Source organism: Callospermophilus lateralis, chromosome 4 (assembly GCF_048772815.1).
Source record: "Callospermophilus lateralis isolate mCalLat2 chromosome 4, mCalLat2.hap1, whole genome shotgun sequence".
NCBI classification, from domain to species: Eukaryota; Metazoa; Chordata; class Mammalia; order Rodentia; family Sciuridae; genus Callospermophilus; species Callospermophilus lateralis.
The window spans coordinates 52,831,225-52,849,462 of NC_135308.1; the positions used below are offsets into that span (position 1 = coordinate 52,831,225).

At 41.7% G+C, this 18,238-nt stretch overlaps 1 protein-coding gene across 19 annotated transcripts in view; it reads right to left on the reverse strand.

The window, feature by feature from the left end:
* The window catches only part of Tacc1 (transforming acidic coiled-coil containing protein 1), a 114,710-nt gene that overhangs the window by 71,725 nt on the left and 24,747 nt on the right, over nucleotides 1–18,238 (reverse strand). For 8 of the 19 annotated variants that reach the window (XM_076853832.1, XM_076853843.1, XM_076853842.1 and 5 more), the window contains exon 1: nucleotides 15,286–15,372. The exons of 5 other annotated variants lie outside the window; for them this stretch is intronic. Coding sequence is in view for 3 of the 14 variants with exons in the window: in XM_076853839.1 (XP_076709954.1) it covers nucleotides 15,286–15,362 (77 nt within the window). In the remaining 11 variants the exon portion in view is untranslated. Of the gene's footprint in view, nucleotides 1–15,285; nucleotides 15,740–18,238 lie in introns of those variants that run through there. 6 more of the 19 variants (XM_076853839.1, XM_076853835.1, XM_076853840.1 and 3 more) reach the window with 5 other exon arrangements.

Below are 18,238 nucleotides of genomic sequence, written 5' to 3' on the forward strand. Positions count from 1 at the left end.
GTTCTTTAGCCACATTGTAGACACTTAGTCTCTATACAGGAAATGGATTTCCAACATCTAACCAGAGACAAAAAGCTTTTTTAAAAAAAATTTTTTTTAGTTGTAGATGGATACAATATTGTTATTTTATTTATTAATTTTTATGTGGTGTGAGGTTTGAACTCAGTGCCTCCAAAGTGCCAGGCAAGCATTCTACCGCTGAGCTACAGCCTCAACCCTACAAAAAGCTTTTTTATCAACAGCAATTTCAATACTTCCTCCTTAGTGTGGTATGTATGGCCTGAATAGCATTTACTACTTTCATCCACAACATTCTGAATTGCCTCATTAAAACTCATAAGTCCACAGCATCACCAGCTCTAAAACCTTAACAGCCAAATTATGGCTATAAGAGGTATTTCTGATTCTCATCTCCCTAATCCTTTCCTCCATTTGCCATCCACAATCCATGTTTTCCTTGGAACTCCAACAGCCTGTGGTTTGGCCATCCTGGATCCTGCTTCTGATGCCGGGGTGGGAAAGTGACTCAGGTTTGACTAAACAGCATCTTTCACCGCCAGTCCTCCTGCACCCCTCCCAGGCTACAACACTTGACCCAGCAAAGGACAAGAGACCCAAGTCCATCCAATTTATGTCTCCTGACAACCTTTTAAAATTTTTTTACCACTACCCTTCTGTTTCCTTGATCAAATCTGAGGCCCTCTGGCAAGATTCCAAAGAAAAGTCAGCATCCTCAGTGGGGGGGACAGGCCAAAAACTGCCTGAGAGAAGTGGCCTTTACTGAGACAACCGCAGCACACCCAGCAGGGACCCCAGGGGTAGGGTTGAGTCCATGTTGGCTGTATCAGTGGATGAAATGTGACTCTGCTGGATTAACCAACAAGATGGGCACTTTCACTGGTCACTGGCCACTTGGCTCCATAATTGCTTTATTTAAGATGCTGTGTTAAACCTCAAGTAATGACCTCAGGTAGAGACACTTTCCAGGTTGACAGGTGCCAGGAAGGAGATACACAGAGGTGGTGAGGCAACATTCCTCAGCCTCATTCCACAGCTCTTGCTGCAGCTGTTTGGTCAAAAGCTGCCTCAGAGGTTCCCAGAATTCACCCTTCCCTGCCAATTACATCAAAGGCCAGATTTAAAGAATTTCTCAGCCAAGGGAGTGGGGTGAGGCATAGCTCTGTGGTACAGCACTTGCCTGGCACACTGCTTTTGATTCCTGCCAATACAAAAAAAAAAAAGGAGAAGAAGAAAAAGAAGAAAGAAAGAACAGAAAAATAATAAGAATTTCCCTAATTCTCAGAAATATTCGAGTGACTCCTTGTGCTGGAGTCTTTCTTTGCTCCCTTGAAGATGCTAATTTTTTCCCCCAAATAAGGTATTCAGAATTATTCTATCTTCAGCATCCACACTTTAAAGTCAATCAGTTGAAAACATTATCGAGTGGAGCTCAGGATGAACAGGGCACTGCTTTTCTTCTCCGAAGCTGACATTCAGAACAGGCACATCACAGACAGTGCAAGGCAAGGAACTGATTGGTTTCACATATCTCCAGGCTCCCAGTGATGAAAGAAGAAGAAGGCTCAACTATGACCAAAAAAGGAAGCAGCATGATTCAGCTTCCATAGAGGGTTTGCAAATGTGTGAGGGGGGAAAAGAATGGGGGAGAAGGAGAGGGGAGGGAGGGGACTCAGCAGTGGGTTGCAACTGCACACGAGAAACATGAATCAGAATTCTGGCTCCCTCAAGATCCTTCACAAGGCAGGAAAGCTATTGCTCCTGGGGAGATATTGTCACGTTGATGAACAATATAGCCTTAAAAAACCCTTGATGATTTGTAAAGAAACCTCAGACTTGACAGTGTCAGCTAGGATATGCAATCCAGCAACAAGGTATCCCCTGAAGAGAGCTCTAGCTCAGCAGGGGAAGCCACAGTCCTCTGACATCCCTGTTGTGACGCAGTCACTGCTTTGTGAGGAAGGATTTGTGGGAAGGTCAGGGCTGGCAGCACAGGACACAGGCACAGTTACACACATACATCACACACACAAACAACCCCACACAGTCTAAGGTGTGAATACACACACCACCCAGTTATATGTATACACACACACACACAGTCACACATACCACACTCCCTCCCAGTCTCAATCACACATACACACTTCTCCCAACCGTCACATGTGCAGTCATACATACACAGTGTACACACACCACACACACATACACACCATGCTTCCCTTGCAGTCTCAGAAACATATATATGCCATAGCTAACACACACACATACACACAGTCACACACTCACCTCCTCCGTCTCTCCTTCTCACTAATACATACAAACAGCCCCCACAAAGTCACACACATGTACATCAACCCCTTCACACACTCAGAATTACACACACACACACACACACACTCACACACATATTCCTCAAGCACTTCTATCCCAGCACAAGTCTTCTTCCCTAGCCCCCCTGACCATTCACACAAAGGCATGGAATCTGACGGACAGGCAGTTATCAAGGGTATAAAAACAAATGTTACTTCAAAGAAAAAGACCCCAAACTGGCAAAATGAAAGACACAAGGAGACATTAAAAAGTCTAAGAGATGACGGAAGAATCAGTCAAGTAAGTATTCCTGTCCAAACCCAGGAATTGTTTGTTTGGTCTCCGAACAATATTCCTTAGAAACTGTAACAATTCATTCTTTTGTCATCTGTTGGTTTTGTTTTTGTTGCCCAAGATAGCCTTGGACTCCTGGGCTCAAGTGATCCTCCTGTCTCAGCCTCTCAAATAACTGGGACTACACTCAAAAGAAAGTGGCAGCCCGGGGTCTGGGGTTGTGGCTCAGCGGTAAAGAGTGTGCCTAGCGCGTATGTATGAGGCCCTGGGTTCCATCCACATAAAAATACATAAAATAAAAGTATTATGTCCAACTACAACTAAAAAATAAATATTTTTTTAAAAAGTGGCAGCCCACACTGAAATGTAAAGTTCATTCTTCCAGGTGAAGAACAGACATCCTGCTGGGCTGGGGAAGCAGCAATCTTTGGGAATAAAAACTTCAAGTTGTACAGATTTGCTGGGCAGGAGTTAGAGCAGTCACCAGAGAGAATCAGGAAGTTCAGTCTCACAATCAACAAAAAAAAATTTAAGAGAATTTTAAAATTTGTATTTCTATAAATACAAAGTCACAATGGCTCTGCCTCCAACCCAAGGTGTTTATACTGCAATCCAATCGCCACATACCAATGAACGAGCATTGAACAATGCAAAGGAGCAGGAGGATTTCCAGCTTCTCAGGAGCCACAGAAAATATTCTCTGAACCATGAGATTTGGAGGAGTAAGGAGAAACCTCGCATCCCTGAGACACAGGATCCTAGCCAGTAGAAGGAAACGGAAGTATTAAAAGTTTCAACTTCACCCTCCATTGTTCCTTCTCCCCCGCCCTGCCCTGCCCCCGCAAATGTACTGTAAGTTAGTATCCAAATGGTTTTTTCACCTTATCCCAGCCTGCAAGGGAGCTGGCTGGAGAGTGTTGTCACCCGGCTGACCTATGCCCAGGATTGGGGGATGGTGCCCCCTGGTGGTAGGACTGGAGAACAGAGGCTTCTACCCAGCAAGCCACAGCAGGAAACAGCAAAGAGGCAAACTGTCTACACTGTCAGTGGACAGGCCACTCTGTCTCCCTTCTTTCTAGTCATTACCAGATATTCCCAAATTTGAAGCATATTTCTTAGCTATATCTTGTCCTCAAGGTAATCTGCCAACCTCCACTCTGGATAGCCACTGTAAAGGTGGCTATTTAGGATTTGACTTGTGTTCCCACTTGTCATCATTATGGGCCACTGGTTATGAGGCTAAGTTTGGACCTTGAATGTCACTCAAAGGCCCATGTGCTAAAGACTTGGTCCACAAGGTGGCGCTATCAGATGGTGGCAGAAACTTTATATGGTGGGATGTAGTAGGAGGTCCTCAGATGATAGGGGTATGCCCTTAAAGGAAAGTGTGGAACCCTGACTTCTTCCTCTCTCTTTGCTTCCTGGTTGATGAGGTGAATGGTTTTGCTTATCCACACTCTCCCATGGCAATGTGCTGCCTCACCAGGGGCCCAAAGCAACAGGCCAACTGATCATGGACTAGAACCTCCAAAACTGAGACAAAATAAACATTTTTCCCTTTGTAACTTGATTATCTCAAGTATTTTGTTACAATGACAGAAAGCTAACACACATGGCTTCATACACATCAGAAGTACCATAGACTAAATATAATTTATTTTCAGTGCTGAGGATTGAACCCAGGGCCTCAGGCATACAAGGCAAGCACTCTTACACGTAACTTGATTAATGAAGGACTCCAGGGTCTTCTGAGGCCAGTGGACACACAGGCTTGAAAAGGCAAAGGAAATGTCAATCATCTTCCCACTTTCATATCTTGCATCAAGCCTCCTGAGTTTTGTGTTCTCAAACCCCTCTTTAAGAACAATTTTGATGTAGCCATAGAAACATAACATTTTTCAGTTAGGAAAGCAAGACCCACAGACAAAAATAATCCAAAAAAAAAAAAAAAAACCACGAGAAGCATCCTGTCTGTTCTGTGTAAATGCAGCACAGTATATGGTATTTATCTATAAAATGGGTTGGACAACATTTCCTCAAACATTTACTTTCCTGAAACTATGTTATCAGTAGGGAAAGTGCCATAAAAATTCATTTTCTAGTAGGTAAACAGAAGCCTCTGCTGGTTAATGAGTTCCCTGGGTGGCAGACCCACTCTGGAAATGCCTAGTCATTTTGTCTCCTCTTGCTTCAGCTAAGTTCTTCAAACCCCAATACTAGCTCCCCCACTTAGTAAGTCTGTGACCTTCGTTTCTCAACCTTTCCAGGCCTCGGTTTATTCATCTGTAAAATGGAAAGCATAGCATCAACTTCATGGGACCCCAGAAAATATTACATGAGATGATGGATAAACGTAGGGTCTCTGGCGCTCCTGACTTTTATATGTGTGTATGTGTGTCTTCTCACATGCAAAAGTCGGTAAGAATTTCATCCTGCTGTCAAGGGATCTGTAGTCTACCCATAGAAGTTTTCAGAGCTATTCTCAAGCAAAGCATCTTTGCAAGGTTTCTGGGAGTGATCCTGACGTAGCATGTAGTTAGGATTCTACAAGGACGGGCATCACGACACAGATATATGTCTTCTCAGACACAGAACTATCCGTCTTTCAGAAAGCACACACGACTTGGAAGTGTCTATGTGACATTCCTGCTACGGATTGTATGTCTCCACTGAAAAATCATGTGAAGACTCAATCTCTGTTGTGAAGTATTAAGAGGCAGGACCCTCGAGAGGTGATAGGTCACGAAGGCAGAGCCACTCGGGGTTTGTGGGGAACAGGTTAATGAGTTATCTCCACCATGGGTCTGTTATCAAAGACAGTTTGGCTTTGTCTTTTGTGTGTGTCCCTTTCGTCATGTGATATCCAGCTGTCCTGTAATCCCTCAGTCTCTGCAGAGAGTCCCCATCAAAAAAGATCACTGGATGTAGCTGCCTGATCTTGAACTTCCCATCCTTGACAACGATGAGCTGAAAATACCCTTTTCCTTATAAATTACCCAGCCTCCAGTATTCTATTACAGCAACAGAAAACGGAAACAACTCACAAGTTTAAGCAAGCAAAATATAACTTCTTTGGTCTGGAATTGTTAGTAATAACACTTGTTGTACATATACCCTAAGACGGATGGAGGAGAAATGTACTACCTACAAGGAAAAAAAAAAAAAACACTACATCCAACTATTGTTAAGACTTCTGAGAATGAAGAAATGTCAAAGTGAAAGATTCTTGTATTAATAACTGTCCACAATTACCATGTTTCCACTGGTAAAAGAGCTGAAAGATGAAGGAAGAGTAGAGAATAGTGGTTGGCCATTTGGCACGCACTATGTTAATCTGCTAGTATTTGTCTCATACTACAAGAAATAGAGTCTAGACTGTGAAAAAACGTTAACCTGACAAAACATGCAGATGACCAGAGGGCATTTGAAGGAGCCACTGTTTCAGCAGAGGCAGCTAAATTGCTTAAAATGCAAACTTAGGGTAGACTGAAAATTGATTAGGCTAGTATAAATGCTCTGAGAAGCTCTCGATTATGAATGTCCCTTTTCCCCAAGCACCACATCCCCTTCCATTCTCAGGGTCACCTCCTCCTGTCTGATTCTGGCATGTGTCCTGTCTCCAATATCATAAACAGTTTTTAAGATTTTATATATTTAGAAAAGCTTTCCTCTCTTCAGATACATTCCCACATAATAACAAATAGCTTTCATAATGGCTTCTCAGGCAGTCAGTTAATATTTATGGAATTCATGAGAATGAAAAGAAAAAAATTAACATTTGCTCAATGAATAGAAAGGAGAAAAACCATCTAGAGTTAAACAGAAGAAAAGAGGTTACAATACTGAATTTTTTTCAAAAAAATTATAGTTGTAGATGGACAGCATATCTTTCTTTCTTTCTTTCTTTCTTTATGTGGTTTTTTTCTGTGGTGTTAGGATTGAACTCAGGGCCTTGTGCATGAGAGGCAGCACTCTACCAACTGAGCTATACCCCCAGCCCACAATTCTGAATTTTTAAAACAGTAGTAAAAAGCTGTGGAAAGAGAATGGATTACTTAATACTAGTAGTTAGTATTAAGTAACTAGTTAGCTATTTTTTTTAAAAAAAGTGTCAGAGCCTTATTTTATACTAGTGAATCTAGAAATTTCAGATAGAATAAATGGTTTATTATGAAAAAAAGGTGGTCATAAAACATCTAGAAGAAAAAAGGAACCTCAATTCTGGGATAGGGAAAAGCGGAAAGGCTAAGGAAGCAATCTCAAAGGAAAACGTGATAGGTTTATGTATGTTAGAAATAAACATGACTACTCAATTTGTGATGTATTCTGGATGTGAGTCCTGGAACAGAAAAGGGATATCAAGTGAAGACTAAGGAAATCTGAATAAAATATGAATTTTAATTAATAATAGTGTATCAATATTGATCTATTTATTTGTAACAAATGTACTACACTAATATAAGATGTCGATAAGAGGGGAAATTGGATGTGTCATACAGAGGATATATCAATATATGTTTATTTTTTTTACAAGGCAAGAAAAAATTTAGTTTAAAAAATACTTCCCCTTTAAAACATAAAAGACATGAGAATAAACAAATGTCAAAGTGTTTTTTAAAAAAGGAGGAGGAGGAGGAGGAGGGAATTGGATAAAAATTGTATAACAAAAGCCTATTAAGTGAATATATAGGTTTTAGGATTCAATATTATATCCCCACTTGTAATCCCAGCAGCTTAGGAAGCTGAGGTAGGAGAATTGCAAGTTCAAAGCCAGCCTCATCAACTGAGTGAAGCACTTAGCAACTCAGTGAGACTCTGTCTCTATCCTGGCACCAAAAAAAAAAAAAAAAGAATCTAAATTTAATATTATATCCCAGTTTTGTCACTTATTTACTATAAGACCTTGGACAAGTTATTTAGTCTCTCTGTACCTATTTCCTCATGCATAAAATTTAAAACTGTGCCTACTTTTTATAGAGTTACTTGGAGAATCATATGACTTGATGCATGTAAGATACTGAGCATTTTCCTAGAATATAATAGGTGCTCAATAAATGTTAGCTGGCTTCATCATACAAAGAACTCTCAAGAATATTGAAAAATTAATCTTAGCACAAAACTGACAAACAAGAATTAAAAATGGCTAATAAATTCACTCTCACTAATCAATAAAAATGTTAAAACAAGATTGTACATTTTTTTCTTATCAAATTGACTTTTATTTTTTGATACCAGGGATTGAACTCAGGGGTTCTTAACCACTTAGTTATATCCTCAACCCTTTTTAAAATTTTATTTTGCGACAGGGTCTCACTAAGTTCCTTAGTGCCTTGCTAAATTGCTGAGGCTGGGGCTGGGGTTGTGGCTCAGCAGTAAAGGGCTTGCCTAGCACATGCAAGGCCCTAGGTTTGATCCTCAGCACCACATAATAATAAATAAATTAAATAAAGGTATTGCATCCAACTAAAACTATAAAATAAATAAATAAAATAAATAAATAAATTGCTGAGGCTGCCTTTGAACTTGGGATCCTCCTGCCTCAGCCTCTTGAGCAGCTGGGATTATAGGTATGCACTACCACACCCACCTACCAAACTGATTTAAGATGATAGGGAAATATAATTTGTTACTACTTTTGGAGAGAAAATTTGACAATATGTGGAAACTATAGCAATGTTTGGAATGTTCATGTTCTTTTACCCTATAAATGAACTTTTAGGAACATATCCTAAGTTATTAGTCCGGGATACACAAAGAATTATAAGGCTATTAATTAACTACTATGTTATTTATGAGCAAAAATTGTAACCTTCCTATCTGTGAACCATTTAGGAAAAAAATAAATTATGGCACATGTCAATAATGAACTATTAAGTAAATATTAAATGCTATTTCTAAATTCAGTAAAATGATGTGGAAAAATGTTTACAAAGCTGAATGAAAAATCAGAATGCAAAACACATTACATAGGACTAATTCTAAAAAATAAAAATAAACTGTACAAAAACACACCAACGTGCTAACCATCTCTGAGTGGTGACTTAATTTTCTTACCAGTATTATCAGTTTTCTAAATTTTCAGATATTCTTTCTAAAAATGTACTTTCAGATGATAAAAATATATATGCCATAGGAAAATTGGAAATTCAGAAGAATAAAAAGAAAATATTTATAATGCTATTAAATTACTAATTAACAAAAATTCAGACACAGTAAGGTGTGGACAAAGGAAAATCTACCCCCTGATAGCGGGCAGTAAGATGCTGGTGAAGATCACAGGAAGCTGTGGTTTCAGGTACTCCTACATTGAGTTGAGTCCCTCTGTGAGAATACTTCTCCCCAGTATAGACTAGGGCTACAATGGTGATTTGGCCAACCCCTCAGCTGAAGACCTGCATCTATGGCTCCTGAAATTGAGTTGAAATTCCAGCCTGGTATCACCCAGCCCCTATCTGCCTCTGCAGACTTACTGCTTTCCATTCCCTTCAGTCCCTTCCACCTCCACCCTACCCACCAAACCCTCACCATTCCCCATGCATGACAGGTCCCCGACACCACTAGGCCTTTGCACATGCTTCCCTTCTACTCGACTGCCTTTCCCTCACCTGGTGACTCACTTGTCCTTCAAGACTCCTTCCAAGGTCAGTTTCTTCCTGGAAACTGGTGGGCACCCTGCTACCTGTTCATCTCATCTCTTCAAACCTCTGGCCTTCACCATGATTCTCAGTCTCCTACCTGCCTCACAGGAGCTCCTGCTCATACATCACGAATCACTAGAGAAATGAAAACCTAAACTAAATGAGATACCACTTCACATCCATTTAAAAGCAGAGAAAAATCGCAAAGGCAGGGAGACTTGGAATGCAAGATGGTGCAGCCACAATGGGAAACAGTTTGGTGATTCTTCAAAAAGTTAAACATGGAGTTATCAAGAGACTCAGCAATTTAACTCCTATGAATATATCCAAAATATATCCAAATTAAAAACAGAGTCTCACATAAACTTGTACACTAATGCTCAGAGCAGAATTATTCACAATAGCCAAAAGGTGGAGGCAGCTCACATACCCATCTACCAATGATGGGATAAACAGAATGTGACACATGTGCACACCAACATACACAATGGAATAGTATTAAGCTGTAAAAAAAAATGGACTTCTAATGCATGCTACAACATCCATGAACCTTGAAAATATTACACTAAGTAAGCCTAACACAAAAGAATAAATACTGTAGGGGTCTAGGATTTTCTGTGAGGGACCTTGAATAGGAAATAGAGACAGAAAGAAGGCAAAAGCTTCCCAGTAGCCAGGGAAGAGAAAATGAAGAGTTGTTGTTTAATGGGTACAGAATTTCTAGCTGGGGTGATGAAAAAGTTCTGAAAATGAATAGTGGTGAGAGTTGTCCAGTGTTCTTCATGTTACTGTATCGTATGCTTAAAAATGGTTAAAATGGTAAAATGTTCTTCTACGCATCCTTTACCAAACTTGTGAGGGAAAGCTCCCCCAAAGGCCAGAGTAAGCTTCCATGGAAGGTGGACTTCCTTGTTCATGGCCCTGTGGGATGGCACCAGTTCACATCCTGGTTTTGGGTTAACAGTTCATCCACCCTATAGTTCACTCTGGCAACTGACCAACTCAGACCTCAGATAATCCACTTCCTGAACACAGAATCCAGCAGCTGTGCCTATTTATTTATCTATTATTTTGCTTCTTGGTTTTTGATCCTGAAACATATACCAGCTAGGAGAGCCTGTGGGGTGAGGCAGGCATGGGGCACTACAAAAGGGAAGAACTTATGGAACTAAACTACACATAGACTCCATCTGAATACTAACCCTTGGACTAACTTTGAGTGATTTGCTGGGAGGGATTCTTCTCACCTTATTACTTTTTTTTTCTTTTTACTATTTCCTATGCAGTCTAAAGTTGTGTTATCTAAACTCAGCATATACATACAAATAATTTCCTTGTCATGCAATTCCAGCCATTTCCTTTTGGGCTGGCTTTACCAGAGATGGAAGCAGACAACATCCCCTCAAAATTATATATTTCTACATCTCTTTGGCGACTTCTCTGAGTTAAATACTATAATTTTTAAAAACTTTTCTTCATGGAGCTGGTTTCTCTAGGTCTTTCTCACTAACATTCTCTAAATTACTCTCTTTAATTGTACATTAAAGCTTTGTACATGGACATTTTAAAACTTCTCTAGTAAATGGGAACTGATTTCTTATTTATTTATTTTTGGGGGACTGAAGATTGAACCCAGGGCCTTGCACATGCTAGGCAAGTGCTGCACCACTGAGGTACACTCCAGTCCTTTTTTTTTTTTTTTTTTTTGAGACAGATCTCACTAAGTTGCTGAATCTCACTAGGTTGCCCAGGCCAGTCTCAAACTTGCAATTCTCTTGCCTCAGCCTCCAGAGTTGCTGGGATTACAGGCATGAGCCACTGTGCATACTCTAAGGAGTTTTTTAATGCTAATAAAAATTGTGTAGTGAGAGATGGTTGACAGCATTATGAGTTTGAAAGCAATGGGTTTCAGAAATATTGCTTCCTGAGTTTACATATTTTGAGCCATGTTTTCTTGCATCTAAAACTTCAAAGCCAGCATGTCCCTCTCTGTGTCAAGGACATATCCGTCCCACACTGACCTGCCCATGAAGAGGTACTTTGACTTAGCTGTTGGGGACTTTGCAGTTCACTAAAACATCATAATATCTGCATCTTATTCACATGATCAGAAGGACACATGGCAAAATCACTCAAGGCTTTAGGAACTTCCGTCTTTGCTACTGACCTATTCTATTATCTGTTAAATGCCAAATGCAAACAAAAATTGGCCTAGAAATGTATCTATTAAGAATTGACAACAGGTACATATCTTGCATTCCAGGCAGACAAGCTAAATAAGAACTAGATGAAATAGTTACATATTATATTCCCTCTTGAACTACCTGAGCCATTTTACTGAAAGGTCATTTACTGTGCACCAAACTACCATATCCCCAAACACATCTTTCCACCCTCTTGACAGTACAACTTTCTGGGGGAAAAAAATAAAAATTAACTGAAGAAAAATTAACTCAAAAAAGCTACTGGCTTGTGTTTCTAAGAGGCCTTGTTGAATTAGCACACAAATCAACCTTTCCTTGAGAAGAAACCTCACCTTACTCTCGGATCTTCCTCCCAAAGAGCCCAGAATCTGGTTCTTAGGTACACAGACATGTAAGTGCAAAACTAATTAAATAAGGCCTCATTAAATATCAGGCCCTGTGCTAATATACTCCAACTGCAAAAGTAGATTACTATTTGCCATTTTACAGATGCAGAAATTTATCCAACTGAAGAGTTTAACTGCATTTCCAGTGTGTCCACACTAAGCTTGTAAGTCATCTAGCAGGAATTGCAACCTAGGTCTTCCTAACTCCATAGCCCCTTATGACCTTACTGTGCCCTCCCTGAATAAGTGAGGTGAAATCCCCCTCTAGCTTTTACCAAAGTCAGTCTGTTTGTGTCCTTAGGTTTGGAGAAAATTGGCTACACTTTTCAATGATAATGAATTTTATCTTAAAATCAATATTACTTTTCATGTACATCTATGTTTGCTTATATTTCACAACAAAGATCTTAGAAGAGATTTTTCTGGTTCCATTAGGTACCTGATTAAATTATTCTGAAATACAAACTGTGCACGTTCTGAAACATAATTTCTCCCTCAGAATGCCTTCATTAATGCATTTTTATGTATTTATTTATTTATTAAAGGAACAATGGATTTAGAAAACACCACAGTCAGAGTAGGGGAACTTCCTTGAGGTCAGCCTTATCCATGACAGCCACATGTTGGCAGGAAATCTGCAGCGGGTGAGGTCAACAATGAATCCCCTACTTTCTTGAATCCTGGAGAGACTTGTAGTTTATGCATATGAACAAGGCAGGACTTAGATAAAGTGCACACTTTTTTGCTTTTACAGGTGTGGAACTTCATCTTTCTAAAGGGTTTCTCATCTGGGAATGCCAAGTGCTTTGTAAGACTAAGTCACTGAGCAGAGCCTGACACTGATGAGACTGATAATCCCAACACACTGACCACACGTGCTTATGTATCTCCTTTCCTTCTTTCCTTTTTCTTTCTTTTTTTTTTTTTTTTTGTGTGTGTGTGTATGTGTGTGTGTGTGTGTGTGTCCCAGTGCTGGGGTTGGAACCCCAGGGACTTGAGCATGCTAGGCAATTGCTCTACCACCAAGCTATACCCCCATCCTATGTACTTCTTTTTGTTCTTGTAATTTTTTTTAATTGCAGATGGACACAGTACCTCTGTTTTATTTATTTATTTTTATGTGGTGCTGAGGATTGAAACCCAGTGCCTCACATATGCTAGGCAAGCAAGCGGTCTACCACTGAGCCACAACCCAGCCCCTCTGTGCTTCTTAATGCAATCACTCAAGTGGGCAAGGGCTGTATTCCTAACCAGAGATCAAAGATGGGCATTTATGTTTAAATTTAGGGAAGCTTTGCAAAATATCTCTCTCTCATGAAAGAGAGAGGTCCTCTATTGCCAAGCCACTGAATAATTTAACAACTGATAACTTAACAACCTTACACTGAACCCCACACTGCATGCTGACTTCAACATGCTGTCAGCAAATGGTCCCACTATTTGCTTTCAAGTTACACAGTAAACCTGGCCACATATTCACAAAAGGTAAACAGTCAACTTTCATTCTTGCCTAAAGCAATATACTTTATTGCTCAAAGATAAAACTATAATGCATGATTCATATATATTCATATACATATATACATATATATATATATATATATATATATATATATATATATATAAAATCTTATGTCAAGCTCAGAATAGTCTATGAAGTAGGTATTATCATTGTGCCTGTTTTACAAATGGAGAAAGTGAGACAGGCAGAAATTAGAAATGGATAAAAACCAGGCGCAGTGGCCCACTGTAATCGCAGTGGCCCACTGTAATCCCAGTGGCTCGGGAGGCTGAGACAGGAGGATTGTGAGTTCAAAGCCAGCCTCAGCATCCGCAAGGTACTAGACAACTCAGTGAGACTCTATCTCTAAATAAAATAGGGCTAGGGATGTGGCTCAGTGGTCTAGTGCTCCTGAGTTCAATCCCCAGTACCACCTCCCCCACCCCCCAAAAAAGAAATGGATAAAAGACTTCCACTGTTAAGAAACAGAGCCTGGAATTGAAGCCACAGTTATCTGCTTCCAGACTTCTAACTTCACCTTTTATGTTTGTTAAACCAACATTGGCAATTTCATCTTTTAAGTATTAAGCATCACTTATTCAGATATTTCCCTTATTCAAGGAAACTAAAGAAAAAAGGGGATGTGCTCTGCCAGCTGTGAAAAAATTGATCAGTCACAACTCTGGGGTGGGAGGCAGCTGCAGCATGAGCTCCGGTGTCAACCAGGAGTTCACTACTTTCTAGCTTTGTGACCTTGGACAAGTTACTTGATCTCTCTGTGCTTGTTCACTCACCAGTAAAATGATAACAATAACAGAAATTAAGGCACTGTTCTTAGGGATGAAGTATCAGAGGATTTAGAAGCATTCTTTTTTTTTTTTTTTTTTTGCACTTCTAAAATGCTCAATAAATCTCAGCTACCCTTATCATTAATAAGCTGCCTAAGCTAAGTTTAGATTTAAGATCATATGCAAATATTAGGAGGCGTAAACAACACATCTAATATTTGGATACCAGGGAAGTTATTTTGCATTGAAAGGTTGATCAAAAAGTCCTCCCAGGGCCCAGTCTGCCTACACGATAGGTTTCTCAAACTAAATAGATTTGACAGTTGCTGAATTAAGAAGTGTAAATTTCTTGGCATTGCCTCACCTCCAATTCAGACACGCGTTCTTAAAAATAAATAATTAATTAATTAAACATTTAAAGACTGAATTCTCAAAAGGTTACCTACTCATCTTCTTTCTGCGGAGATGTATGACCGTCTTTCAAACCATGGGACTTGCTCTAAATCAAGTTCTCTAAAAATTTCCCTTCATGGCTTGCATTACAGTACTTGGTGTCCCCAATTGTTGCCGTCCCAGAACAAAAGCCTAATTGCTGCTGCTACAATGCAGCCCTTTTTCTGAGATCATCATGAAGCTCTCGGAGCAAACAAGAGAGGGAGTTCTTGGAAGCAGCGAGCACTGTATCAAAATTCCAGGACCCCACAGGCCAATATGAACCGAGTTTTATCTCTGAGACTCCAATCCCTCTGTAGTATCTCACCTCCCTGCAATTAGCTCTGTCTTGCGAAAGTTTCCAGAGCCCTTCAGGGCACGTGTCTTTTCCTGCCTGCAAGAGTTAGAAAACCACGGGGTCCCCTTTTTCGTCTGCACAGCGTGTACGGGAGCAGCACAGCTGTTTGGCCTGGGCATGATTTTGCCGCAGTGGGTCCTTGGGGGCGTCCCCGGTCGGACGCCACCAAGGTCCCTCCGGGTAAGGCTTGGGCGAGAGGTACCAGCAGCCAAACCCTAAGCGCTCGCGTCCCCTCTGCGGCGAGCGGGAACCCCACCTTCCCAGCCCTTCGGGGACAAGCCCCGTGCGCTTCAATCCCGGGCTGGCATGCAAACCCCCAAAGGGTGGCCCTAGGAAAGGGCTCTGGGACTCACGCGGTCTCTCTGGGTCTCGGGAGCCTCTCCCCGGTGGGTTCCTGGCCCCGCGGGCTCTGAGAGTGGGAGCCTCCCATCGCGCGGAACTTGGCGCCCCAGCTGAGCCCTCGGTGCTGTGCGGCGCTCGGGCTGTGCGCGGACCTGGGCGGGCAGGCGGCGGGGCGGAGGAGGAAGGGTGGGGCCGAGGCGTGGGCGGGGGTGAGGGCAGCCCTGCCTCAGGGTCCCGGCCACGGCGAAAGCCGGGAAAGGAGGTTGCTGCCAACTTCTCGGCTCGTGGCAGGGCCGGGCCTGCTCCGTGACCCCGCGCCCAGCGCCCTCCCCGGAGATGCTGAGCGCCCAGGACTCGCCGGGGAGGCGCGCGGCTACCGGAGTGCCTCGGGCAATGGGCGCCCTGACTCCAAGGGAGGGAAACCTCAGCTGAAGAGGGCAACAGGTGGCGTGGGCCGGAGGCCTTCGTGCGTCCTGGGTCCTAGTGGAAAGACGTCGCGCTCCCGGGCCAGCTCAGCTGGGGTTAGAAGGGAGGCAGCGGGAAGAGGCCCCACGGGGCGGCTATTCAGAAAAGTACCAGTAGGGGGCGGTGCGGGCCGGGGTCAGGAGACCAGGCAGTTTTTCAAAGGGATGTGGCCTGTCCGCTCCAAATCGCTGCGCTCTCCAGGGGCAGGAGTGAGGCCTTGCCTGAGTTGTAACAGGAAACGAGGTTAATCCTAGTTCTGCCCTCCGCCGCCCCACACACTAGCTGGGTGGCTTGGGACAAATTATTTCACCCTCTGAGTCTTGTTTTCTTCATTTGTAAAATAAGGGAGTATTATTTTCTTTACCTCTAATGTCCCTTTTGTTTCTGAAAAACATGGAATGAATTCTTTTCCAAACTATTTTTTTGGAGGAAATGCTCCTATTCCTTCCATTTCATCTGCAATCCAGTTATACCTAACGAGTTCCTTCTTTCTTACCCATTCCTGCCCCCCACCTCCCTCCTTTCCGGCCATCTGTCCTCACCCCAAGCAGGACTTTATGGAACAGATTAGAATGCCCTTTACTGCTAACACCTGTTCATCTTTCCAGATGCTTTTCAAACCTCCTATCTATAACACCATCCTGCATCTTGATACCACTTCTGTCTTGTTATAGCCTGTCTCGCTCACTAGAGGTAAACTCCAGGAAGACAGGGAATTAATTTGTTGTTTTGAGACAGAGTAGCCCATGCTGATGTTTTCTTCATTTGTAAAATAAGGCTGTGAGCTTATTTTACAACTGTGAGCTCAAGCATTCCTCTGGCCTCAGCCTCCCTAGTAGCTGGGACTACAGTGCATACCACCTTTCTAATATGTCTTCCCCCAACTAAGCCCCCATACTGTGGATTGAATCCAGGGGCACTTTACCATTGAGGTACATTCCCAGTCCCCTCCACTCTGCCGTTTTTGAGACAGATTTCCTAAATTGCCTAGGCCGGCCTCAAACTTGCAATCCTCCTGTTTCAGCCTCCCAACTCCTGGCAGGCTGCACCAGCTTGCAGAATATGAGTGGAATATGAGTTTTTAAATGGCAAGATGGCTTTCTTACCTCTGTCCTAGTTTAGAGTTATGGTTTATGTAAAATAAATATTTATTAACTGAATGAGCTCATAGCTGAGCACATAGAATTGTATTCAATGTTAACTTTATTCATCATTGGCAACTATAGGAGAATAAAGACATATGCAGCTACGTTTCAGTTTTTCCAGCAAAATTGTAATGCTTTTATTTATAGCAACTCTCTTCTTTGTGTGTCAAATTTTGACTACCTATTTATTTATTATCATCACTCTGCTTAACCAGAGGGCTCCCAAGGTCCAGAATGCTGCCACATTGAAACACATACATATCTTTGGGGGGGGGAATAAATAGTAAAAGGAAAATGAGACTGGAATTGAGATATGGCCCAACACATACATATCTTTGAGAGGCGGAATAAATAGTAAAAGGAAAATGAGACTGGAATTGAGATTTTTGTAGGAAAGATTTCAGATAACTAAAAAGAAATTGACTCCTGGTGGATCATCATTTAAAAAAAAAAGTTCAAATTCATTATGCAGTGTGATTGAATCACCACTGATGATGTAAACACATCCCTGTCAGAGCTGTGGTCCCCTTCTAAAGGGAATTCTCTCCTAGTGAGAAAGGTCTTTATTCTCCAAGGGTCATTCCAAGAAAAAATGGGAGGGGGAGCAGCAGGAGGAGAGGGCAGGAATGGCAAAGTTTCTTTCTCTGGGTAGACAAGATGGGCTGTCGGAAGTTTTTTGTTGTTTTGTTTGTTTGTTTTGGGGTACCAAGGATTGAACTCAGGGGCACTTGATCACTGAGCCACATCCCCAGCCCTATTTTATATTTTATTTAGAGACAGGGTCACACTGAGCTGCTTACCACTTTGCTTTTGCTGAGGCTGGCTTTTGCGATCCTCCTGCCCCAGCCTCCATAGCCTCTGGGATTATAGGCATGTACCACCTCACCCAGCTAGAAGTTTTTATTCCTGTTAGTGCAGAAAGGCACAGGGTAGTGGCACTAAAATGGTTTCAAAGAAAAGGAGACAGCTCGCAAGTGGCTTAATGGTAGAATAGCTGCCTAGCACAAGCAAACCCCTGGGTTTGAGTTCTAGCATGGCAAAAACAAACAAACAAACAAACAAAAACAACCTCTTATGTTGCAGAGAAATTGAGACAACAAGGGGAAAAGGATTCTGCAAAATAATGTGAGAGATTATCTACATGGGCTCCAACACTTTCAACCAGTTTGACTTATTTTACTTTATATTTTTTCTTGTTCTGTGGCTCTTTTGGAGACATTGGCAGTTGGGACTCCAGATTCATGGAAGTGAAGACAGTGAAGGGAAAGTCTTGTCTTTGGAAAGTAAACTTAAGAGGTTTCTTTAAGAAAAAAATGTCCAAGAAAGACTTGAGATTCCCCAACATATAATGTCT